At 36.7% G+C, this 27,508-nt stretch overlaps 1 protein-coding gene across 1 annotated transcript; it reads right to left on the bottom strand.

Annotated features, from left to right (window-relative positions):
• Positions 1 to 16,134: 16,134 nt before the first annotated feature.
• LOC110465461 lies at positions 16,135 to 25,200 on the bottom strand. The gene is made up of 3 exons (XM_021521293.1): positions 25,105 to 25,200; positions 22,719 to 22,820; positions 16,135 to 20,274 (listed from the first exon to the last, which is right to left on the bottom strand). Exons 2-3 carry the CDS (start codon positions 22,810 to 22,812, stop codon positions 16,403 to 16,405), a joined length of 3,966 nt encoding a protein of 1,321 aa, XP_021376968.1. The 5' UTR covers positions 22,813 to 22,820; positions 25,105 to 25,200; the 3' UTR covers positions 16,135 to 16,402.
• Positions 25,201 to 27,508: the final 2,308 nt, after the last annotated feature.

A 27,508-nucleotide genomic window follows, 5' to 3' on the forward strand; every position in this document is an offset into this window, starting at 1 on the left:
GTTTCATAATTTTGTGAATCTCGAAAAAGTTCATTTTCTGCTATGAATCACAATCCCTGTGATACAACCTGTATTGTGTGTATTGTATGTTACCAAATGACATGATATGTAGTTTAAAGATTAAGGACTTTTGTGGAGGTCAATATGTTGTTATATAGACCTGATAGAATGATATTGATTTCAGACCGCTTTCCTGGTCAATATCACTCCATCAGGTCTCTATAACATATAACAATGTATTGACCTCGACAAAAGTCCATAATTAATAAATAACATAATTATATTCTTGTATTAATATTGCATTATTTTTCAATGCCTCCACTAAGGAGTGAAATCCGGGACCTCTGCTTTATAACTCTTAAGCTCTACCAAATAATCTAAAGATAAATTCTCCTTAGCTGAGTCAATAGGAAGCAGGTAGTATTTTAAAAGTGTAACAATTGTGTTTGGACTCTTGACTAAATGTAATACTGTGTATACAGTTAAGTGTAAGGTGCATTACTCCTTAGACAAAGATGAAAAATTATTGAACCTGCAGTCTCTCCTTATTTATTTAGTTTATGAGGTTTTGAATGGTCTGGGCACCGCCTGGCTAACCTATTTTTACAATTATTCTCTCCTGATTGTGTTATACTTTGCTCAATTGTCTTGAAAACACAAACAAACCTAACAGCCGTGACATGGGTCTGACACACTGTCAGACACGGGAGTTGGTTGGTTTCTGAAACACTGGTTTACATCCAGATATCTGTCAGCCTCATTTTGGTATTACTGAAACACTGGTTTACATCCAGATATTTGTCAGCCTCATTTTGATATTGCTGAAATACTAATACATGTATATATCATTTTCATCTCTGTTACGGTGATATCAGGATGCGTGGGCTTATTGCTGAAATACTGGTAAATATCGCGATATTTGTCAGCCTCATTTTGATCTGTTACCAAGGAATGGTCTTTATTACTGAAATACTGGTTTATAATGAGCTATATGCAACCTCAACTTTTATCTATCTATAATGGGGTGGGCTTATTAGTGAGCATGACATATCACACAAAATACGATGGTATCTGTAAGGTGGGGTTAGTGCTGCCATGGACTCCCACATTAAATTGTATTATACATGATGCCCATAGACTTCCTGACCATTGTGGGGGGCGCTTAATTAGACTCCCATATTTTGATAATAACATGCACACATATATACTTCCTTAACTCATTTGCCCAGTTTTTGATTTGGTATGGTTCAAATGTGAATTTAGGGGTGAATGGGTTAACAGTGTGAAGATTTAAGGTAGCACTTGGCTGCTGGTCAGTTCGTTCCTGTATTATAGAGAGATGTTATTTGCATATATGACATTCATTGTTGACCCTTTCACCACTGTAAATTTTAATGAACTTATCCAGATTAATGCATGAAAGAGTTTGTTAAAACTACATAGGGGTGAAAGGGTTAACAATCCCTTCACTGAGCCTGGTCTAATTATTGGCTATAAGTGGTAATAAATGATTTATACGAGAGGGGGCTTATAATTGAACGTGAGCTTAATTTTTGTATAATATGTTTTACATGGAGGTGGGTTTTAATTATTACTAAGTATTTGTCTTATATCTGTTACAAGTCTATTACAAGGGGATGGACTTATTACCATTCGTATTAATGTTACTATTACCTTTGCCTTATAACTGGTGAAGTCTGTATTACAAGGGGATGGGCTCTTTTCAAAGCATTGTTTTATAATTGGTTAGGTCTGTGTTACAAAACGATGGGCACTTTACCAAGCCTTGTTTTGTAATTGGTTAGGTCTATATTACAAAACGATGGGCACTTTACCAAGCATTGTCTTATAACTGGTAAAGTCTGTATTTTAAGGGAAGGGGCTTATTATTACCAAGCATTGTTTTATTATAACTAGTGAAGTCTGACATTACAAAGACTTGGGTTTATAACCATTATTATTAATGTTACCAGGCATTGCATTATGACTGGTACAAGCTGTTTTACAAGGGGACCGGCATATTACCAAGCATTGTCATATCACTGGTAAATTCTGTTAAAAAAATAAGGGTCTGCCATCATTTACTGTCCATTGTCAATAAATAACATCTAAAGAACGGGACTAATTCTTACAAAATTTGGTACAAAGTACATTTATGTGATGTAGAGTTAGATTTGCCAAAGGCAAGAGGATGGCACCTTCTCAAGGCCAGGATTTCAAATATGGGGCACCTGAAAAAACCCGTCTACAATCCAGCAGTCTGATGGTTTTGATATTTGTAGCACCCTTAGCACTACAAAGGTTTTTAAGGTAAATAATATCTGTCAATAAACAAGGCCAAGGCAATAAACCTTTAATGTATATTGTGCAATATTTCAAATGTCTTCTTCTGAAGAATAGGAAGGCCTAGAATCATGATATTTAAATAATTTTAATTTGGTATGATTGTATTCTATAAAATTTGGGAAAAGAAATGACTGTCCTGTATTCCAAGTAATAGAGGGGCAATTTTATTAAAACATTTTGTTACTCTCCTGAAAAACCTTATCGACTAGTCAAAGTCGGCCAGATGGTTACTGCCATTGCGTGCTACAAAGGTTGAAATGAAACGACCGTGACCTAAGGTCATCATAACTTGTTAAAACACTCAAACAACATCTTCTGAAGAACTGAAGGCCCAGATGTATGTTATTTTACTAGCAGCTTGCTGAAATTTAATTCCTTTGAATTTTATGAAACTTAAATCAGGGTTCATATTCATGAAAATGTTCTCATGCTCAAATATTGACCCTGTGCTGAAACTTTCTTGTTAGCCTCTTAACCACTCCACCCCTTTGTAACTTTAGTAGACTCTACCATGCATTGATATGGTTGAGTCCATTATGGTCTACAGGAGTGAAAGGGTTAAATCATGGTCGTAAAGTAAAGTTGAACTCATTCGCGCCTGAAATTTCATAATGAACTATTCCAACCTTTGAACTGGAAGAGTTCAAATGTGTCTTCAGGGGTGAATGAGTTTATCATTGAAAATTATATTTGGTTTTAAGTCTCTCCAAAAGTGATTTTTTAATAATTTAGCACATGAACAGCAAAGAATCTGAGTTTGAACATGAAAATGGATTCATGACTATTGGCCAAGTTAAAAAAAACATCAGGCCCTTTGGGCCTCTTGTTGTACTATGACGCTATGTTATGAGGTATACCATGCAATTATATATGTATAATGAATATCTTATGATGTTACCTAACAGGGAAACGCTGTAGTGAGCTGTGTACCCTGACGTCCATGTAAATATGTACATATACCGACACATCATTTCCATAGTAATATATATATATAAATCGTACATAATGATTATTTATATTCATGCAGAGGTGTATATGTTGTTTGGAGTACTGTATGCGTTCAGCCTATAGTATACTGTGGAGGTATAGCCCAAGTTTCACAAAAATACTTAACATTGAGAATGTTATCATGCAATTCTGAGATTTGGATAAATATGAATTAGCTTGATTTACTTAAATATCTCATGAAAACTATTATGTATTCTAATTCATTTAAGATGTAACACGACATTTGATTGGTCAATCAAAATAATTTGCGGCACAATATACTGTCCTCAAATTTTTCATTTTCATATGAAGCCTTGATGGCTATTGTTAATGACGTCATTGACCTGACTGACCCTGACAATAGCATGACCTCGAAAGGTTACTGTAATTCTGCGTCACTTTGAACATTCCTGACGTAAACAATCCGCATAAGATTGACCCAGAATTTAAAGAAAACACTCAGAAATATCTTATTTTATGTTATGAATCGAAACTGTAAATAAACTGCAGAAAATATCAGAAAAATGAGTTGAATAAATAGGACAAAATTGGTTATAGCCAGACCAAGTAAAGACAGACTGGTTAGGAGCTGGCCTTATCCTTAATGTGCTTCAATACACTTTTAAGTTTACCCTTTCACCACCATATACTATAATGAACTTATCCAGATGAATACATGGTGGAGTCAATAAAAGTTACACAGGGATGGAAGGGTTAATACAGATTGATTTTATGTAAGCTCACTTTGTCTCGGTCAGTATCATTCCCAGGTTGATATAACCACATATTTACCTCAAAAGTCCATAATTGGTAAATATTAAATATTGTTAATTTATTTACCGTATTTATCCAGCAATAGACCCATGCCTGCTAATAATCTAGCTTGTATAGTAAACAGTTAATTCACCAAAAAAACACCCCTGTTCAGTTGTCGTGGGATAGGCCACCTCCCTACATACAGTCATTTCGTTATAGCCTTCTGGGTTTATTGTACGATAAATACGGTATGAAGTTAATCAGAGCAATTTATTGGGATGGTATATTGATATGTAACATTTTCTTTAACAAACATTGTTAATTACACCTTTACTCATTCACCCCTACCTATCTAAACTGGACCTGCCCAGTCTCTGATCTGGTAAGGTTCAAATGTGACTTTAGGGGTGAATGGGTCAAGTTAATGGATACCAGGAAACTGTAAGCTGTAATGATAAATTTGTCCTGATTACAGAAAAGGCAAAAGTTAAAACTGCAGTGAACATTTCCTGGAATAGTATATAAGCAATCTAAGACTAGAGATTTTGTTTCCATGCATTTATGTACGAGAGGCAGGAAAAAAAGATTTTAATGTCAAATTTTACATGTAAATAATAAATTTGTCCTAATTAAAGAAAGAGATTTAAGTTAAAACTTCAGATGGAAGTTAAAACTGCAGTGAACATTTCCTGGAATAGTATATAAGCAATCTAAGACTTGAGATTTTGTTTCCATGCATTTATGTACAAGAGGCAGGAAAAAAGGGTTTTAATGGTGATTACATGGTGTCACGTTAACATGTTTATTATTTTGTTGAATGTTTTAAGTTGGCGATATGCTGACACTTTGTATCGACATAGATTTTGGTGCAGACAAATGGTGTGTTATGTCACTGGAAGTTTTACTGTTGTGCTGCAGAGAATGAAATTTGTATTTATTTCCTGAATGTAAATAAAACTTTTAATCTTTTTGTTAAGTTTTCCTTTGTTGATATATTTGTTCTTACCTAACTTTGTTCCTAGTGGCAATTTTCATCCCTGAAATTTTATAATGAACTATTCCGGCGGTTGAATTGGAAGAGTTCAAATGTGTCTTCAGGGGTGATTTTCCATATCTGCAAGCAAACAGCATTCAGCACAATGGATATAGAAGATTAGTACTCGTCTATTCTGTTTGTATTCTTTGAATCAAAATTTCAATCTTTCTTTAACTGAAATTTTGATTCAAAGAATAAACGGAATAGACGAGTACTAATCTTCTATATCCACATTGTGCTGAATGCTGTTTGCATGCAGCTAAGGAAAAGTTTCTATATAGCTGAAAGCTAAGGACAGGATACGGCGTTGTTGATGTACATCCTATTAACTTTCCACTGTACAGATGAGGGCTGCCACAATATATCGTGGTATTTTGAATATGTACAATATTGTCCTTTGGAGGTCACGATGTTTTCCAGATTTTGTCCTTTCTGAATTAAGTCTATTCATATCCATTACAACATGGTGATTGACAGCACTGTGAAATTTAAAGTCATGCCCATTTTGGACCAGGTCTGTATTTAGGTCACCTGAGCTTTGCTCAAGTGACCTATTCTAATCGCTTTCCGTCCGTCGTCGTACGTAAACTGTTTACATTTTCAACTTCTTCTGAAGAACCAGTGGGTGGATTTTTTCAAACTTTGTCAGAATCATCCTTAGTAGATGAGGCTACAAAATTGTAAAATTGGAATTCCTACCCCAACCCCTGGGGCCAGGGTGGGGCCCCAAAGGGAAAACTAACCAATATTTCAAAAATCTTCTTCTCCAGACTCCGAGGTACTAGTCATTTTCTCTGCATGGAAAGAAAGATCATCAGGGGCTTTACTTAAATTGTAAATTTCAGGACCCCTGAGCTATTCGTTCTCCCTTGGGGACGGGGTTAAGTTTACTATAGTTTATATAGGGAAATAACACTTTTGAGTTTATTTTGACAACTTTCTGTAGTATTTTATTTTTACTTAGTGAGAATTATCCTTGGAGGAAGATGGTTTCAAATTGTAAAAATTGAGGTTCCTATCCCAACCCCTGGGGCCAGGGCAGGGCCCCAAAGGGAAAATTAACCAATATTTCAAAAATCTTCTTCTCCAGACTCAGAGGTACTAGTCATTTTCTCTGCATGGAAAGAAAGATCATCAGGGGCTTTACTTAAATCATAAATTTCAGGACCCCTGAGCTATTTGTTCTCCCTTGGGGAGGGGGTAAATTTTACTATAGTTTATATAGGAAATAACACTTTTGGGTATATTTTATCCATTTTCAGCAGAAAATTACTCAAACTTAGTCAGAATCATCTTTGGTGAATGAGAGTATTACTTTGTAAAATTGGGATTCCTGCCCCGTCCCCAGGGCTAGGGCGGGGCCCAAAGGGAACATTTACCAATATTTTCAAATTCTTATCCTTTGATGACATGACAAGTATTGTATTTCACTTAGTTTACATGCTGATTTCCACATCACATCTAAACAATAAAATAAAATAAAGCTACCAGTACCTATGATATAACTCAAGTGATGGCTAAGGCTCTTGGGCCTCTTGTTAGCTCACCTGGCCTTATGGCATGGTGCGGCGTCCTTCTGTTATCAACATTTTACTTTAAACAACTTCTTCTGAATAACCAAGAGGCCCAGGCTGATGATATTTGGCCAGTAGTATGCTGGGATGAAGGGCTACCAAGTTTGTTCAAATAAATGACCTTGACCCACTTTCAAGATCACTGGGGTCAAATGTCTTAAAATTTTCAAACAACTTCTTCTCAATAAACCAAAAGGCCCAGGGTACTGATATTGGGTCTGTGATAAAGGGCGACCAATTTTGTTCAAATGAATGACCTTGACCCACTTTCAAGGTCACAAGGGTCAAATGTCTTAAAATCTTCAAATGACTTCTTCTCAATAACAAAAAGGACCAGGGTACTGATTTTTGGCTTGTTGCATGCTGGGATGAAGGGCTACCAAGCTTGTTCAAATGAATGACCTTGACCCACTTTCAATGTCACGTGGGTCAAATGTCTTAAAATCTTCAAACAACTTCTTCTCAATAACCAAAAGGCCCAGGGTACTGATATTTGGCTTCTAGCATGCTGGGATGAAGGGCTACCAATTTTTTTCAAATGAATGACCTTGACTCACTTTCAAGGTCACATGGGTCAAATGTTTTACAATCTTCAAATGACTTCTTCTCAATAACCAAAAGGTCCAGGGTATTGATATTTGGTTTGTAGCATGTTTGGATGAAGGGCTACCAAGTTTGTTCAAATGAATGACCTTGACCAAATTTCATGGTCACTGGGGTAAAATGTCTTAAAATCTTCAAACAACTTCTTCTCAATAACCAAAAGGCCCAGGGTACTAAAATTGGGCCTGCAGCATGCTGGGATGAAGGACTACCAAGTTTGTTCAAATGAATGATCTTGACCCATTTTCAACCTCATGTCCCTGTTTGACATTCAAGGTCACAGGCGTCGTATGTTTAAACCTTTTATAGGTTCTTATGAATCAAACACTGATATTCTGCCTGTAGCTATTTTTTAGTCCACTTTTAAGATTACAAGTGTCACATGAGATTAATACCAGGTGAGCGATGCAGGTCCACTGGGCCTCTTGTTCCAAATGTAATATTGCCTCTGAAAATTAGCAACAGATTTGTTCGCTTTGCTTCCACTGTTACTATAATTATGTATACATATTTTATCGGGACATGTATTGTATCATCATGTTAATGAATCATTGCAACCCTAGTGCAGATTGTTATATAGCACAAGTTATCTGCCCCTGGATCCCTACCACCACTTAGGACCTGACCTTTTCGCTGGAACGTTGATTCTCCATCCCCTATATATATATATTGTGATTTCCCCTAAAGAAGGAAGTTGGAACTCTTTGTTTGTGAAATAAGGATCTGAAACCTTACTCCAAAGGGAAAAAGTATTTAATTACGCAGTGTTCAGTAATCCATCATCTTTTTTCATATCAGTTGTCGCTGTTGTCCATCATTAGTATTTCGGTTTTTTTGGGCAGGTGAGCTTATGCCATGGCGCAGCGTCCGTCCGTCTGTCAACTTTTCCTTTAAAACACTACTTGTCCTGAACGGCCTGGTAGATTATGACCAAATTTGGTCAGAAGCATCGTTGTGGGAAGGGAAACAAATTTTGTATAAATGGTGGGTGTGGCACCCCTGGGGGCTGAGCCCAATAGGGAAAATATAGCAAATTCTTTAAAATCCTTTTTCTTCTGTAGGAATGAAAGGATTTGTTCCATATTAAGTCTGAATCATCCTTGGGTGAAGGGGAACCAATTTTGTATAAACTGTGGGTCTGGCCCCCCTGGGGCCTGAGGGGCAGGGCCCAATAGGAGAAACAAAGCAAATTCTTTAAAATCCTTCTCATTCTGTTGGAATGAAAGGATTTAATCCATATTTGGTCTGAAGCATTCTTGGGTAAAGGGGGACCAATTTTGTATAAATGGTTGGTGTGGCCCCCCTGGGGGCTGAGGGGCAGGGCCCAATAGGAGAAATATAGCAAAGTCTTCACAATCCTTCTCCTTCTGTAGGAATGAAAGGATTTGTTCCATATTTTGGTCAGAAGCATCCTTGGGGGAAGAGGAACCAATTTTGTATAAACCGTGGGTCTGGCCGTCCAGGGGCCTGAGGGGCGGGGTCCAATAGGGTAAACATAGCAAATTATTCTTTAAAATCCTTCTTCTGTAGGAATGAAAATTAAGGGATTTTATCCTAATTTAGTCTGGAGCATCATTGGGCAAAGGGGACTCAATTTTCTATAAGCAGTGGGTCTGGTCTCCCAGGGGGCAGAAGGGCGTGGCCCAATAGGAGAAATAGAGGTAAAACCTTTAAAATCCTTCTTCGACCATCGGAATAAAGGGATTTTATCCTTATTTAGTCTGGAGCATCCTTGGGCCAAGGGGACCTAATTATGTATAAATAGTGGGTATGACTTGGGCACATGGTTATTCAGAAGGTTCCCACAGGATAGAGTGACGTCAGTCAGACGAATGTTCCTCGGAGTTAGTACATGCGCACTGTAGACCTTGTGAAGTTGTGAGGTTTCTATACATGTCTGAACAGTCAATAACAAACGCAAATTTTTGGTACAAAAATATAAACATTTATTTCAAAAACATTTCAAGGCCTAGACCCAATATAGGGCAGAAACCAAAGATAGGATAGAGATCCAATGACGGACATGATTGAGCAGTACACATATTTACAACAGCAGAACTACCTACACACAAACTGGGCACCACTCATTTTCAATCTCAAAAATCTAACAAAGCTTCAATAAAGGCTTTCTCACCGTGATTCACATTTTGCGTTTTTGGGGTTTTTTTGGGTTTTTTTTTTTTACGAAATGTGCGTTTCCACATTTTCAGAAAACACAAATAATCAAATTTTCTGGATGAAGTACTTTACAATTAATTCATATCGCCCTGCATTATTTTTTGGCTGTACACTAGGTTGACATTCTTGCGGTATACCGAGAAATGGTCGCTGCAGTTAAATATTCGTCTTTTTCGCCAGCTGCAATAAGGGTGAATATGTCATGAAAACTAATAATACTATATGGTTTTCCCTATGTAGTAATTTCATGTGAAGGGCTAAGTTTACATTAAGCGAAAAATGGATTTTTCAAGTTTATGATAAATATTTGATTGGACGAAAATTTACCAGTATACAGTAATTTGATCAGAAAGAACACACGTAGTATTGTAACACCTCCCTACCATTATTCAGTTTACGCTTTCTAGTTTTCTTGACACCCCCTCCCTTACCCAATCACATGTGCCCGCTTCCTAATTCGATCAACTGTGCTTGTTGACACATCCAATAACCAGTGTCCATCGACACGTCCAATAACCTATTTCTCTCCCTTTCCAATTCTCTGTCCCCCCACCCCCTCGCAAATTACGGATGCTTGAAAATAAATTTGAAGCATGTCTTCTGTCATTCAATACGGCTTTCTATGCTACCTCACTGGACAGCTACCTAGATTAGAACAAATTGGAATGCATCTTATTGGAACACACAACTTCCATCTGAAACTCACAAGTACATACAGTACAATGATAAAGTAGGCCAGGATTAACATAAAATAGCCCTGTAGAGCTGTCGACAAACAAAGATTAAAGACAAATGAAAGTAAAAAATCAAAAATAGTTTTATATGTGCATGAACCCATACATTTAGAATCGATGAATGATATAGTATGGTTGGGTGCTTTGGTTCGTTTCTGAATTTAAAGTCCTAGCGACCTTATTTCCTAATCCTGCTGATTATCTAGAATTTAGGGTATATACATGTTCAATGAAACTTGTGACATGGTAAAGTATTGAACATCAAAAGAATCGCTCCACACAAACTTCCTTAATAATATCTGATTTTATCAGAGAATTACGATGCCGACAGGAGCTCAGCTATGAACTATGATACGGAATGAGATAAGTTATAACTTACGATACAGGATTAGAGGGAGTTATTGAAATATACAATGATGGATGATGATGACTGTTATAATGCTGCGTGTAAATAAGGGATGAAGATGGTGAGGTAATTGTTTGCGAGAGAGTGTTTGTATGTCATGTTAATGTTTTGAAATTGTAAAAAAAAAAATGAAAAATATGAAAATACAAAAACAAAGAAAAACAAAATGTTTAGAAGGATGAAATAACAATTCTGAATGATTTGAGGAACAGTTATGTCCTTTTCATGAATAGTACATGCATAAATTGTAATATTTTGACCCTAGAACATGATGACCAAGCAAACATGAAATATTCTACATTGTTAAGTGAAATTTCATAATTCTGCTTTCATTTGTCAAGTAAATATTTGGCATTAAAATGGAATTGGCAGTGTATCAAGAGATTATTTAGAAGATCAGGATTATTGGACTGTGAGCTATACAATGGCAGTTAGTGAAGTGGCAATGAATTGGGGGTCGTTATATGGAGGCTTTACTCTAGTAAGTCCAATAACCATATCTATACAAATTAAACACTGCATGAAATATAATTGTTTTAACCCTTTCACCACTGTAGACCATAATGGACTCATCCAGATCAATGCAAGGTAGAGTATATAAAGTTTCATAGGGGTGGAAGGGTTAAAGGGATTGAGGACAAAAGTTTGGTGAGCAAAAATATTACAATTTACATCATTTTCATTGGCTGCCATCAGTGTAAATCTTAATAAAACAACAACATTTACCCCAAAACAGAGGGCCTATATAATAGAACAAGTCTGCATAGCTAACCACAACATTGACTTCACACACTCATACACATCTATCAACACTGACTTCACACACTCATACACATCTATCAACACTTAACGAGTCGGAGAACAAGTTTGTTAGATCAGGGCCCATTATCAAACTGTTCTCGCGCTCAAACCGACTTTCTTGTAACTCCATTAACCATTTCACCCCTAGGTAACTTTAGTAGACTCTACCAAACATTGATCTGGATGAGTCCATTATGGTCTACAGTGGTGAAAGGGATAATCATGTTACATGGTAAAAGTCAAGTGTAAACATTCCAAACAGTATTTGGCTTAAAATCTTTCCAGATTTCTTGCACAACATTGACAAGATATAATTTTTGATATTAATTCATAACTGGAACGAGACATCGGTTTGAGCATGAGAACGGTTTCATTAATACCGGCCCAGGTGTTTAGGGAACGGATTTAAAAGATTGACAGTTGGGTTGGAGGAATGAGGAAACCAGGACGGAATACTGTCTGCGTAATATATAACATTTTGTATAGATCATGTCTATATTATATATACTGTCTACAATATGCATCTTGTCTCCATGATTTTGTTTCTTGTCGCCAAAATTACATGTAGGATTTGCAATATACAATAAAGCCACATGTTTCGCAACTTAAAAATCTTCCCTCATTTCATTCCAAGGGGTAACAAAGCTTGAAGGTCTAGGGATCACTCTCTCTATAAATGAAATGAAATAAAATGAAAATACTGAAAACATTAACCCTATGAACTAACGGTGCTAACTTGAACGACATGTTCTGCATTATGACATCAATCCCAGATTTCATCAACATTCCTTAGGTATAAGTTGTACCCCTTTTTTTCACTTCACAATTAAACTGTTGTTCCTATATTGCTATGGTGACATCAAAGTTCAGGAAATTTCATTTAATTGTTTTATGGAACTGAAGTCAATACTTTCTGACATTATATAACAATTATTCTGTACAAAAAAATATTCATATCAGGGAAAATGAAATTCCTGAAGCTATAAATAGAAAAGCAACAGGGTCAATGGGTCATAACAATGTCATGTGACTAGGATTACTAATTAATGTTGTTTAGATTTATACGAACATTTCCTCTCTCAAACATTTTCCCGTGGTCATACGACCATCTTCTCCCTCACTAGACAGCTAACGTATCAATTGCATTATGGCACTGAAAAAATATCTTATAAAATATTTGTACAATTCATTATTGGCTCTTTAATATTTACACACAAATAATCTCTGTGTTTTGCGTAAGGTCATACACAATGTATCCAGCATGTATATGCTATTCATACATATATTCCGTCTTTGCATATTGCAGAGTTGTCTTCCCTTGTGAGCAGGTATTGATTGTTACGTCATTGGTTTTTGTGAGAAAATTACGTCGTTTTCTCAAAAATTGATGACGTTACACTCACAAACCAATGACGTAACAATCGATACCTGCTCACAAGGGAAGATAACTCTGCAATACGCAAAGACGGAAAAAACATCCGTGTATATTTAGACCAAAATGACCAGTTGTGTAAACCTTTACCTGGAATATTCCTATCGGGCGACTGCAATTAATGTCAGCTGTTTAGGTGTACAGTGATACACTTGTTAGGAAACCACTATTTACGGAACAACTGGTTTCTCTGTTTTTAAATGTTTCATTTTTTTGGCATAAATCCTAGTAGACCGGCTAATCTGTATGCAGGCCTTGCAAGGCTCATCTGAAAGCAGCATATTATTACTAGGTCTGACCTTATTTCATAAACAAACATGTACAATTCTGGTCCAACTGGTTAAACCGTTTGGATCGCGATAAACGAAAGCGGCCCTGTAACTTGGGTCAGTTTCAATGAGCATCTTATCAGAGAATTCACTCGAATGTATGTAAGCAGTAGGGTAATCAGAGGTCAACAGGACGAGTATTTCTGGTCTAAATATACATTATAAACAACATCCATCAACAAATAATTACCATGTACATTTTTACATCCAAGTCATACGTATATACACCATGTATATGGCATTCATACACAAATAAACTCAATATACATACATATACATCATGTATATGGCATTAATACACAAATAAACTCAATATGCATACATATACACACCATGTATACGGCATTCATACACAAATAAACCTACTGTACATACATGTACCGAATTTGCTGTAATAAGCATCCAGGGCACCACTTGAAGGGTGCCTATAACATTTCAATTCCTGTTGAAAATGGAGAGCCAAAAGAGCGCTAATATAACCACAGGAAATATAGTAGCATTCAAACACAAAATCAATGTACATAGCATTCATACACATATAAACCTTATTTACATACATGAACCGTATTTGCCGTTATTAGCACCCGGGACACTTTAAAATTGTCTTAAAAAGAAAGGGAGGGGGGCTTATTAGGAAAATAACCCAGTTATGAATCAAATCTTTCATCCGCTTCATCGGAAGTCCAGTCATGATCACCAGACTTACAATTGTAAAGCTTTGCTTTATTTTGCAAGTTCTATAAATAACTGACTTGGTCTGGTCAGGGCTTGAATGGGCCTTTATAATTTAAATTCCTCCTGAAAATGGGGAGCCCGAGGGGTGTGTGGGGGTGTGTGTGTGCTAATCATGGCAAATACGGCGGTAGCATTCAAATACAAACTCAATGTACAGAGTATTCATATATACAAATAAACTTAATGTACATGTTTTACATCCAGTCACACGTAAACATAAGGTACCATTTGGTGGACATTGCATTCATTCATGATCACTTAACATAATTTTCTTAAAATATACTAAACAATTCAAAAACAATATTGAACACATTTCAATCAATATACAAAAATATATATTGAATGCAAGGTTTATGTATAAAAAATGTATCAAAAAAAAAAGTTTAAAATAACACTTAACAATAGGAATATTAACAACAGCTATGCATCCAGCATATATATATAGCGGCTATTGGACATCTCAAAACTTATACATAACTGATAACATACACCATCATAAAACTGATTTAGAATCCAAAGGATTTTTTTTAGGTTTTGGTTTCAATAGAACCAACCAGTCAAATGATCTAATATTTTTCATTAGGCAAAAAAAAATAATGTTTTCCATTACCCCATATCTACCTTCTATAATTTTGTGTGCCTACCCTTAACTTGTTTTTTTAGCAATTTTCAAGAAAGCACTGTTCAAGTCCACATCAAAGTCCTATATAAACCTTATGAAAAATTAAAGATGAAATGTATTATCTACAATCCACAGTAATTTTCTTTTCCTATGTAACTGGACACATTCTGTTTGTTTTGCCTTATACAGAACCTTTCTTTTCACTTCTCATTTGATACTTTTACCAAAAATGTTGAAGAGTCTATCTTTTCCAAATTCAAACATAAATGTAATCTTTTGTGAAATTCATTTCAGACACGGTTGTCGTTGCGTTCAGAAATGTAATTGTCTGGAATATGACAAATCAGAATAACACACACCGACTTCTGTATTCACAGAAATGTTCTTCCAGTAAATAATATAGACTTGTGTTTCTGACAATAAAGAATACAGACTTCTGTATAAATTAAATGACACTTGTAATACATTTCTCACTTTTGTATAAATGACACTTGTAATAAATTTCCACTTTTGTATAAAAAGTGATTGCGATTAATGACACTCGTAAAAAAAATCTGACTTTTGTAAATTGTATAAATGACACTTGTAATAAATTTCTCACGTCTGTATGACACTTGTAATACATTTCTCACATTGTATGACACTTGTAATAAATTTCTCACGTCTGTATGACACTTGTAATTCATGAAACTTGTTATATATTTCTCACATAAGTATAAATGACACTATGTTATATTCAACATTTGTTTAAAATAAACTTACTATTGTTAAAATAACATTTTTATATAACACTTGTGGTACCATTTCTTTATGATGTATGACACTTGCAATAAATTATTTTCACTGTTCTATAAATCATACTTTCAATGGTTTTCTCAATTTGGTTATAATAATTTACTGTTGCTATATGAAAATTTGGTTATAATAATTAACTGTTGTTTTATGACACTTGTAATAAATAACACTTTAAATCATTTAACTCTTTCTCTGTCACTTGTAAAAAAAAAAAATTATGACACTTAAACTTAAACAATGATTTCCTTAAATATTGTACATGTACATCTACTGGTAACAAGTTTCTCTATCATGTATACATGTAGCTTACTGTAAACCTGGAATTTCCACAATCTTTTAACTTGTTTTCTATTTCCTAAAAAATATTTAGAAATGTGTTTTTAAGAACTCATAAAACTCCATATATTTTTGTTCCTATTAAAAAAGTTTGGTATATTTCACAAGTGTGATTGATGGTTATACATTCCTTTCATGGACACAGTCAGAAGTAATAAGGTCAGAAGTGTAAAAATATGTTGGATTATTTTGACATTTTTTCCTTAACAACTGAGAACTAGAATTATGAAGGACTAGAATGTAACGGTATATTTTACCTACACAATATACTTTATAAATGATAAAGCTCTGAGCAGAATAAACAGATTGTGTTCTAGCTCACATTACTTATCTCAAACTATAGATGATCACAATATGTTAATTAAATAAATGCCTGTTCTTGAAAATTTTATTTTTAGAGTTTTTAGACATAATATATATACAGTTTTTCAAAATGGACTTTAACTTTTAGAAAAGGAGATTTTTTTTTTTAAAGTATTTTACAAAAACTTTGTGTCATTATTGAATATTGCTAGCGAACTAGTTTTAACCCTTTCACCAGTGTAAACCATAATGGACTCATCCGGATAAATATATGATAGAGTCTACTAAAGTTACCTAGGGGTGAAAGGGTTAAGACAGCTAGCTTTTAGAGTTTTCAGGTACATGTAGATAGCCTTTAAACCACTATATACACCGTAATAATTTTGTTGTCTGATTACAGTAAAATGATACCAATTATTCTATAATTCTTCAACTGTGTCCGTTGCTGGCCATTTCCTGTTTCAACATCATAAACCTCATCATTTCCTCCCGGGATGAGGTCACTTTGTCTGAAGGGGTCAAGTTTGACGACTTTGGTGACCCAGAGTGACTGACATCTTTGTTTCGTGGCGAAATTGATGGCGAATGAAGCAAGCCTTCTTGACTAAGTCTGTGTAGGTTATGTGACCTAGGCACTTGTGGTGACTGTGACCTTGACCTATCCCTGTTGAAATGCTGGTGATGACTAATTTCAGGGGAATAAGCAGTGCTGGTATCGAAATTTCCTCCGGGCATAACCCTGCTGCCTGAGAAAGGATACATATGGGCCCCAGCAGCCATCGAGGCCGCCATTGCCATTTGCATCTGGTGCAGCTGCAACAAGTACATCTGTTGGGGATCAATGCCTAAATTAGGGACCAAAGGGAGGTAATTCTGCTCTGGAGGAATGACTTTGTTGACATTTTGACGTCTGCGCCTTTTCTGTTTTGGTTTGGCGTGAGTGGATGACCTGTCAGAACTCAAACCTCCCTCAGTTGGATATTGAGAAACCTCTCTGGATACAAAGTCTTTTGACGACTGCATATTGTACGGACTAGAGTTGTCTTCCCTTTGCTCGCCTGAACTTACATTGCTATTACTCACAGTGTGGTCATCTGTAGATGATGTCACATCCTCTTCCCTCGTGTTACCATGGCCTATCAACTCACATTTCATTTTATATGACCTTGACCTCTTATCCTCACTTTCAAGACTTGACGACCTTGACCTTGACATTTCTGTTTCCAATGAAGATGCTGTGGACAAATGGTCAGAACTCATGGGAGATATAGACTCACTCAGCCGTGCAGAATGTTGGTCTAAGTGACCTTGACCTTGTCTGAGAGAGTTCTGGTGAAGGTCATATGAATTAGAACTCAGATGAATATCGAAAACAGACATAGCTGGGTTTTGTGTACTATTAACACAGGATCCATTGTGAAGTGGATGTTGTGACGATTCCTTTCGATGTAGACTTGCCGTATTTTTAAAATGAAACTCGGTAATGGATGAATGTTTTGAAACACCTGTGTGATGTAGATCTGTCGTCATTCCCACTCTCGGTCCAGTCATTGGGTGTAGTTCTGAACCAATCTTGCCTTTAATAAAATTTCTTTCAAAAGGTTCACGTTCCTTTCCACCATTATCGAAAACTTCCTGTTCATTTGGATTCTTGAGAAGATGCTCAATGGAATACCTCTGTTTTACTGTCTGTCCATTTTTCTCCTGTCTTTTTTTTCCTTCTGTCGTTTCAGACTTCATTCTAATGTTTCCCATATTGTCTTCAGTATCGGGATTTATTGTCATTTTTTGGTCAAGTGTAACATCAGATTTAATGTCATCCATACTTTGTGACATCTGGCTGCATTCTTTCTTAATCCGTTCAGAAAAATCTTCACAATCTGATTTATTTCTCTCAACAGGATGTTCTGCAGATGAGACTTTGTCTTGATACGGAAATTCTGCTCTATTGGCATGATTGGCAACGGTGGTTACCAAACGTTTTGCAATGTCAAATTTTCTGTAGTCATGCTGCCCTTCATTTGCAAGGGGAGATAACTCTCCTGATTCTGTGTCAAAATCTGATTCCATAGTATCTGATGCTGTGCTTTCCTCTCTACGTTTTATATCCTCCAGTGGCTGATCCATCAAGTCCTCCTCATCTTCGTTCATGTTATGACCAAGACCTATTCCGTCGTCAAATTTATAAGTATCTTCGCAGCCAACAGTGGCCATTGTCATATCGGGCAACACAGCTTTAAATTTGCCAGCTGAACTAACATTAAGATCATTACATCCATTTTCATCCTCGTTATCAGACAGCTGTGATTTTAAAGGCAGATCATTTTCACCAGGTGATGGATCATCGTGACATTCTCCCTCCATAACTGGGCTGTTTATTGGAGAGCCGGATGACTGTGAAAGGTCACTCACTCCAGACGTGGTCAGGGGACTAGGAGTGCCGCGGGATCCTTGACAGAGCCCTGGGTACAGGGCTTGGATGTCGACCTGAGTACGAACATCAGATTCTTCCTCGCCAGTATTCTGTGCATGTTGTCGGACGTGCTTGTATAGGTGGCTTGTCTGAGCAAAATCTTTCCCACAGATCTTACACCTATAGGGTTTATCAGTGCTGTGCATACGTGAATGTATCTTCAGATGATGACGATGAATGAAAGCCTTGTCGCAAATGTCACACTTGAACGGACGAAGACCGGAGTGCATCTTTTTGTGCTGCCTTAATACACAAGCTTTACTGAAGGATTTCCCGCAAACCTCACATGTGTGAAGCTCAGCGGCGCTGTGTGTTTGCACGTGTCTTTGGAGCTCTGCATTGTCACTGAAGGATAAACTACACACACCACAGCTATAGGTCCGCTCTCCTGTGTGGGACCCGATGTGCATCTCCAGGTAAAACACCTCGTTAAAGGTACGTCCACAGATGTGACACTTGTAGGACTTTCCATTGTGTACGCGGAGATGTCTCCGTAGGTTGTTGTACTGGCTGAACTCACGGTCGCATTGTTCACACTTATAAGGCATGTCTCCTGTGTGCGTCTTACGCATGTGACGCTGCAGTTCATAGCTGTCGAGGAACTCAACCTTACAGATGCCACATACACACACCTTGGTGCTATGAAGTTTCATGTGGTTGTGGAAGTTTCCGACCTGGGAGAACTTCCTGTTGCATACTTTACACTCGTAAATTTCCACCACCGTCTTATTCTTGTCCACTTGAAGGTCTGTGGCCTTCACCCTGGAGCGACGACTCACCTTGGCGGCTTTCACAGGGCCTGGTTTGCCCTGCATAAAGGGAGACAACTGCTGTTGGAAAGACATAAGACTCTGTTGCATATCCGATGGCATGACGTTATAGTTCGGATTAGGAGGTGATGCCCCACTACCATTCATCATCATTAGATGCTGCTGCAGGCTGAATGGAAATGACAAACCATTGAACCGTCCGGCATCGGCTCCTGCAGACAGACCTTGACCTTCGCTTTGTAGGAGATGACCTTGACTTTGGTTCTGAGGGGACAGAACTTGACCCTGGTTATCTGACTGCTGACCATGACTCTGGATTGGATGATGCTGACCTTGCCGGTTACCATGATCTTGACCTCCGTTGTCAGGCATATGATACTTACGCTTGCCATACGGAAATTGAAATTGGCTTTTTGTCAAAATATTAGACTCCAGACTGTCTTTGTGACTTGGTTCATAATTTATTTCTTCATTTGAAAAATTGTTTGTAGAGCTGGAACAATCAATCACAAGATGGTTTTCATCTTCCCCTTCAGAGTTGTGACCGGACATCAGATTATCAGCCTCCGATGAGTTGTCTACCAAAAACTGTCCACTCTTAACCATGTCATCGGCAGCTGCTTTTCCTAAATCACTGTTACATCTTTTTCCGAAAGTAGTTTGATCAAAGGAATGACTTTGATCATTACTTGGAGTGGCCTCCCCTTGATGACTCCTGTACGTAGTCACCTCCCCCTCCCTGAAGCTTGGTAGTTTTGTTGTTGATAGGTCTAGTGCCTCACCGGAGTTTGAGGGTGGTTTCGAAAGATCAAGGGCAACACTCTGCAAACTTTTGCGGAAAGGTTTGGATAGAGGACTAGGCTCACGTGACTTGTTCACGATTGGTGAATCGACCCTATTCGAGTGCTTCAGGTTCAAGGCGAGAGGCTCAACAGGATATGGATTGGGCAGTCGCTCAGCTGTGTCCATGGTGATGCCAGCGTGTGTGTAGGCAATGTGGTGATGGAGTTGATACGAACACTGGAACTGTAGCTCACACTTCCCACAGTGAAACACATCTATGGAATAGAAATACACATCATCCATGAGAGAAATGATATAAAACACTACATTACAGCTAGCTATATATAGGACAATACAGGAAGTATTGATACATTACAGCTAGCTATATATAGGACTATACAGGAAGTAATTGATACATTACAGCTAGCTATATATAGGACAATACAGGAAGTATTTGAAACATTACAGCTAGCTATATATAGGACAATACAGGAAGTAATGGATACATTACAGCTAGCCATATATAGGACAATACAGGAAGTATTTGAAACATTACAGCTAGCTATATATAGGACAATACAGGGAGAAATGGATACATTACAGCTAGCTATATATAGGACAATACTGGACAATACAGGGAGAAAATGATACATTACAGCTAGCTATATATAGGACAATACTGGACAATACAGGGAGAAAATGATACATTACAGCTAGCTATATATAGGACAATACTGGACAATACAGGGAGAAAATGATACATTACAGCTAGCTATATATAGGACAATACTGGACAATACAGGGAGAAAATGATACATTACAGCTAGCTATATATAGGACAACACAGGAAGAAATTGATACATTACAGCTAGCTATATATAGGGCAATACAGGAAGTAATTGATACATTACAGCTAGCTATATATAAGACAATACAGGAAGGAATTGATACATTACAGCTAGCTATATATAGGGCAATACAGGAAGTAATTGATACATTACAGCTAGCTATATATAAGACAATACAGGAAGGAATTGATACATTACAGCTAGCTATATATAGGAAAATACAGGAAGTAATGGATACATTACAGCTAGCTATATATAGGACAACACAGGAAGAAATTGATACATTACAGCTAGCTATATATAGGACAATCCAGGAAGTATTTGAAACATTACAGCTAGCTATATATAGTACAATACAGGAAGTAATTGATACACTACAGCTAGCTATATATAGGACAATACAGGAGGTAATTGATACATTACAGCTGGCTATATATATGACTATACAGGAAGTAATTGATACATTACAGCTAGCTATATATAAGACAATACAGGAAGGAATTGATACATTACAGCTAGCTATATATAGGGCAATACAGGAAGTAATTGATACATTACAGCTAGCTATATATAAGACAATACAGGAAGTAATTGATTCATTACAGCTAGCTATATATAGGACTATACAGGAAGTAATTGATAAATTACAGCTGGCTATATATAGGACAATACAGAAAAATTGATACATTACAGCTAGCTATATATAGGACTATACAGGAAGTAATTGATAAATTACAGCTGGCTATATATAGGACAATACAGGAAGGAATTGATACATTACAGCTAGCTATATATAGGAAAATACAGGAAGTAATGGATACATTACAGCTAGCTATATATAGGACAATCCAGGAAGTATTTGAAACATTACAGCTAGCTATATATAGTACAATACAGGAAGTAATTGATACACTACAGCTAGCTATATATAGGACAATACAGGAAGGAATGGATACATTACAGCTAGCTATATATAGGACAACACAGGAAGAAATTGATACATTACAGCTAGCTATATATAGGAAAATACAGGAAGTAATGGATACATTACAGCTAGCCATATATAGGACAATACAGGAAGTAATTGATAAATTAAAGCTAGCTATATATAAGACAATACAGGAAGTAATTGATACATTAAAGCTAGCTATATATAGGACAATACAGGAAGAAATTGATACATTACAGCTAGCTATATATAGGACAATACAGAAAAATTGATACATTACAGCTGGCTATATATAGGACAATACAGGAAGTAATTGATACATTACAGCTAGCTATATATAGGACAATACAGGAAGTAATTGATTAATTGCTTAAAATAAGTTAGTGCTCAGGGACCACTTGTATAAACCTTCTCAAAGTTGAGGGAAAATCCCAAGCAATATATTGTCTAATAATAATAATAATAATTTGAGGTTCTTATATTCCTCTTTATCACAACCTAGTTTGTAGGTCGTCTCAAAGCGGTTCACAAATTATTATCCGTAGTTATAGGGCCTTTGCAATCAGCCAATACCTTTCTCAACTCCCTGGGGAGCATACAGCCGGAGCTGCCATTTGGCGCGAACAGCTAGCATTAAACAATTCTAGCACTGCCCAACCATGTACTCATTTACAGCTGAGTAGACTGGAACAAACAGAGTAAAGTATCTTGCTCAAAGATACAGTGCTGTGCCGTGACTCGAGCTCAGCATAGTACCACTAGACTACCGTGCCTCCATAGGAAATCTTAGACTTCATGAGTTCTCAACAGTTGAGATGTTTTATATAAATACAAGAGGGGCCTGGATGCTCATTATGGCACATATACCAATATCATTATATTTCTCTTTAGAGTCTACTACTATTATGTACAATGTACTTACCATTATCGTTACGATTCTCCGTGTCTGACGAAACTTCCTCTTCTCTCAGCCCGATGTCACCGACCAGAGATGTCCTCTTGATACTGGCCTCCATCACAAATCCTATCAAGTTAAATCAAATGTCACTGAATCAACAGGATGATACAGGAAAAGTCTGAAATTTTACATTATTCATATTTCATATTTACACTCATCAGGCATTTTATCCACATATATTATATATACGGCACTGTGATATATTTTATCACTATTCAAAAATTGTGTTAACTCTAGTTAGCTAACATGTACATACCAAGGGTGTCACATGCATGTGCAGGTAAATGGTTAGGCACCTTTAATCGAAGTAGGTGCAATCATACCTATAATCAGAGACAATGGATCAAAGTAATTATCTATGCATGTAACAATCCCTTAACTGCCTATATTCATTCGTTACAGATTTGTGAATCTGCACTGTATATTACTTACACAAGTTGATGTTTTCATTTTATAATTTCCTGCTTTTAGTCAAACTCATCTTTAATCATCGTCATAAAATTATGTAAACCGACATTTAAAGTGGTTGTGAAGAGGTTTGCATTATTTTTGCAGTGGAACCGGCTTAAGTGCCGTACTTATAATTATCCTACCCCTATAAGCGGTAAACGTACGAGGAAACAAAGACAACAGATCAACAATTTCAATAGCTTCCAAGCTGTTCATTATTAATCTCTACAAAAATTCATGCTTTCCAAAGACTGCACATGGCTGACTGGAACAGACAGCCAGATAATGTTGTGTGAAAAAGCATTGAAGGGCTTCCAGACAGCCCTCGATCCACGGGACTAGTGTATCTGTGAGCTCCTTCTCTCTGGCTGTCTGCATACCCTTATATAAAGGTCCTGCAGCGTATTGATCCAGATCTAGAAGGGTAGCTCATGTACATTTGGTAGAGTATCCATCTAGAGTTCGTAAAGTCATGTTTTTTGTCGGTCTAGCATAGCATTGCATTTCTTTTCTCCTTTTACAGCGATGTCTTTGACCAACCCTGTTATTAAGTATACTGGGTGAATGCTTGACGAACGGGTGAAGACTAAGGAAGAAAGGAGGGAGGAATTAATGTAGTGGTAGTGGGATGGGTGTCAGTAGTATCTAATGTAGTGGTAGGGGGATGGGTGTCAGTAGTATCTAATGGAGTGGTAGTGGGATGGGTGTCAGTAGGATCTAATGTAGTGGTAGTGGGATGGGTATCAGTAGTATCTAATGTAGTGGTAGGGGGATGGGTGTCAGTAGTATCTAATGTGGTGGTAGTGGGATGGGTGTCGGTAGTATCTAATGTAGTGGTAGTGGGGTGGGTGTCAGTAGTATCTAATGTAGAGGTAGTGGGATGGGTGTCAGTAGTATCTAATGTCGTGGTAGTGGGATGGGTGTCAGTAGTATCTAATGTAGTGGTAGTGGGATGGGTGTCAGTAGTATCAATCTAGAGTTCAGGACCGGTTTGACTGTGTATTTCTCCTCTCCTGTTACAGTATCTCTTAGTTATTTTATAATATTATTTATAAATGGATGTTCAAGATACAAAAATAAACATCAATTAATTGTCATGAACTCATGATTACGACTTCAATGGCTTAAGTGTAGGGGGTATCATTACTATGAACGTTGGAGAGGGTTTCCATCGTATGATTGTGTGGGAAGTAGTATAGGCTAACAGAATATGTTTATTGGTACCAGTAGCAGGCAGCAAAAATGCTGGAAGTTACGAGCAATGCAGCATTTTCAGCAAGTTTTAATCATCTAATATTTGGAATTAGCAGAGGCCCCTGTCGGATTGTCCTTTGTAGCACACACACATTACTATGTAGCATAAGGGATTTTCTTGTCTAGCTTTAATTTGAGATCGGGAAGATAGAAATAGCTTTTTTTTTCAATCAGAATAATCAAATCCAGTTTGTTATACATTGTCTAGTCGAACAGATTGATCCGAGAAAGACGCCGAGTTACAGACTGAGAGGGTAACTCTGTTTTCCTTTCGCCATTGTTATGCATGAACCGGTCACGCTTTCCCTAATTTTGCTAAACAAACATTATTGTTAAATATTATTCAACCAAGTCTCAATATATTTACTTCAGATAATCTCGATAACTTTATATTTGAAAATGCAAATGCAACAGGAAATATAGGTTGAGCAGATAATTCAGTAGAATGATAGCATATTGGTGTGTATTGAAGCCACGCGTACGTGTATCTGATTGTAAACAATGTCTGTTTTGGTCGCGAAACCACATGTTATCGCACTAAAAGTTGATAAAAACCACTTGTTGCGGAAGGAATTGAGGAAATATGTAAATATAAACATCACCAGACTACAATGCAACATGCAAAGCAACCGATCCATATTCTTACCTGTCCAATACGAAACATGTTCTTTTTCACCTGTAGAGAGTTTCTTTGTCGAAAATACATCAAATAAGCAGACCCCCTTTGTCTATATACGACACGCGCTTGCAAGGAGATCAACAGGTGCTCCTTTGAGGAAAGCGTTTGAACGACGCGGTATCGACAGGAGAGCCACAAATACTATCCAATCCAATGCGTTCTATTCAAACAGCGCGCGAAAAGGCTTGCCTTTGTACACGTGGAGGCCTTGCACAGGGACCTAATATAATCGTTTCGGGGAAAGATCAGTATCCGATAACATGTTAACCCATGAACAGTTACGGGGAAGTTTTTAATTAAGATACCAGAGAATGGGGCACAAATATTATCAACGGAAGATCTAGGTATTGTTATAATTATAATATTGTTATTCTTGTTATCTAAGTCCGTGACATTACATAATAAATTTACCAGGAAAAAGGCGAAACTGAATAACGACGTACAAATCGTGTATATCTATACACAATACATATATCCGTTCTATGCGTTCTAAACTTTGAAACACACATTTTAAAATTCAATTAAACGGATTTGCCGAAGACAAACCTTTGCTCCTATTCAGGAACAACACATATTTACAAAAATAGCATACATAGATACTGCTGGATTTATTCAGACGAAATTATGATTTTACAATCCATTAATTGACAATCAGCTCTGAAATTAATAAATAACTAAATAAAAGCATATTTCAAAAGTTGCGACGTTTAGATTGCAATTTTGTCTTTAAAACTGTATTTCGGTGCATGCATGCACATCTATGATAAGCTTATTTTCTAATTATTTAAATGTATTTACTTATAACTGTACACGGAGACGTATACAATACCACCGCGGTACTTGAGAATTTAATCATTACAGCTATTTTGGACCTAAACAAAGATGTTCAGAGTAAACTTACACGTTATACAGGTTTAGATCATCTTTTGGTTATATAAATATCATTGGGGTGACATTTTTATCGAAAGTTGAACCCGGAATTAGTCCGTGGTTGATCATGAACTAAACCGCGTGGAATTACTCTGTCTTTGCGTATTGCAGAGTTATCTTCTCTTGGGAGCAGGTATTAATTGTTATGTTACTTGTTTGTGAGAGTAACGTCATCGATTTTTGAGAAAACAACGTAATTTTCTCGCACAAACCAATGACGTAACAATCAATACCTGGTCCCAAGAGAAGATAACTCTGCAATACGCAAAGACGGATCTCTGACTTGATGCAATGGCCTCTATTAATCATGCATATCAGAGAAGTCTATAGACAGATCTCAAGTTTTTAAACAACCCATGTCTCGGCTATCCATTAGTGGGACATTCGTTCAAGAAATAGTAGAACTATTTCACAATGTTACACAATTACAGCACATGTAGGATATGATTATCCCGTGTATATTTTGGTATTTTTTTCGCCATTTTTTTAACACGATCATTTTTGTTTGACTATACATCATCCGTTTGGTCCACGAGGGTAAGGTCTGTGGTGTGAAAGACGTGGGTCACAGGTCTCCGACCACATGGGGTTTTCACCGGGTACTCCGGCCGGGTTACTCCAAAATAAAGCCCACCCCTTCCGCTCCTACCATCCTGATTGATGTAAATCAAACAAATGTCTGTGTCAAACTTTTAATGAATTGACATGCTATATTGCTCATGCTAAATGTATAGTCGATCATCGGTCGCGTTTACTTCAACCACGGAATTAGATTAGATCTAAGTCCGTGCTTCAACAAATTCTGGTTAGCGCTATTTCAAAAGGAATCTTTCTCAAATTTCACATGTACATGTAAATTTCCCACGTTCCCTTGTGGTACATATTGAATTTAAGTGGGACTGATAAAAAACTTATTTGATACTTTCAAAGCTAAAGATTTTTATTTCTCCAGGAGTACTTCCATATCTTTCTTATTTTGTTTAACTCATTCACCCCTGAAAATGAACTATTCCAACCTTTGAATTGGAAGAGTTCAAATGTGTCTTCAGGGATTTCATTTCAAATATATTTAATTGATTAAACAAAAGGATTGAGCAACAGGCTTTGCCTATATAAGCTCTTTCCATGGCTTCCAGCATACTTTTGATAGTTGAAGACATTGAATACAATATTTACATACATACTCATCTCATGACACGTGGGTACATTTATTGCGAGGTAATATACAACAATTAGGCTGGATTAATATTTTCATGTTTTTATAAAATTACATCAGTTTCATGTGATACATTGACTTAAGATAAAAAATATATAATACAAACATTGCGATATTGATATTTAATATAGTTGTAAAATTTGTGTCAAGACAAATTAAATATACCGTTATGGATATACACAGTATTCCATATTGAATTAAATATATGGATATACGTCTTGACCT

This window comes from Mizuhopecten yessoensis, unplaced genomic scaffold (assembly GCF_002113885.1).
Source record: "Mizuhopecten yessoensis strain PY_sf001 unplaced genomic scaffold, ASM211388v2 scaffold11081, whole genome shotgun sequence".
NCBI classification, from domain to species: Eukaryota; Metazoa; Mollusca; class Bivalvia; order Pectinida; family Pectinidae; genus Mizuhopecten; species Mizuhopecten yessoensis.

What these genes read in the sequence shown, in the direction of transcription:
- LOC110465461 (XM_021521293.1), bottom strand. Translation starts at nt 22,812, where the DNA reads ATGGAGGCCAGTATCAAGAGGACATCTCTGGTCGGTGACATCGGGCTG. An exon ending in GGAGAATCGTAACGATAATG is followed by an intron (nt 20,275 to 22,718) that starts GTAAGTACATTG and finishes TCTATTCCATAG; the next exon opens with ATGTGTTTCACTGTGGGAAG.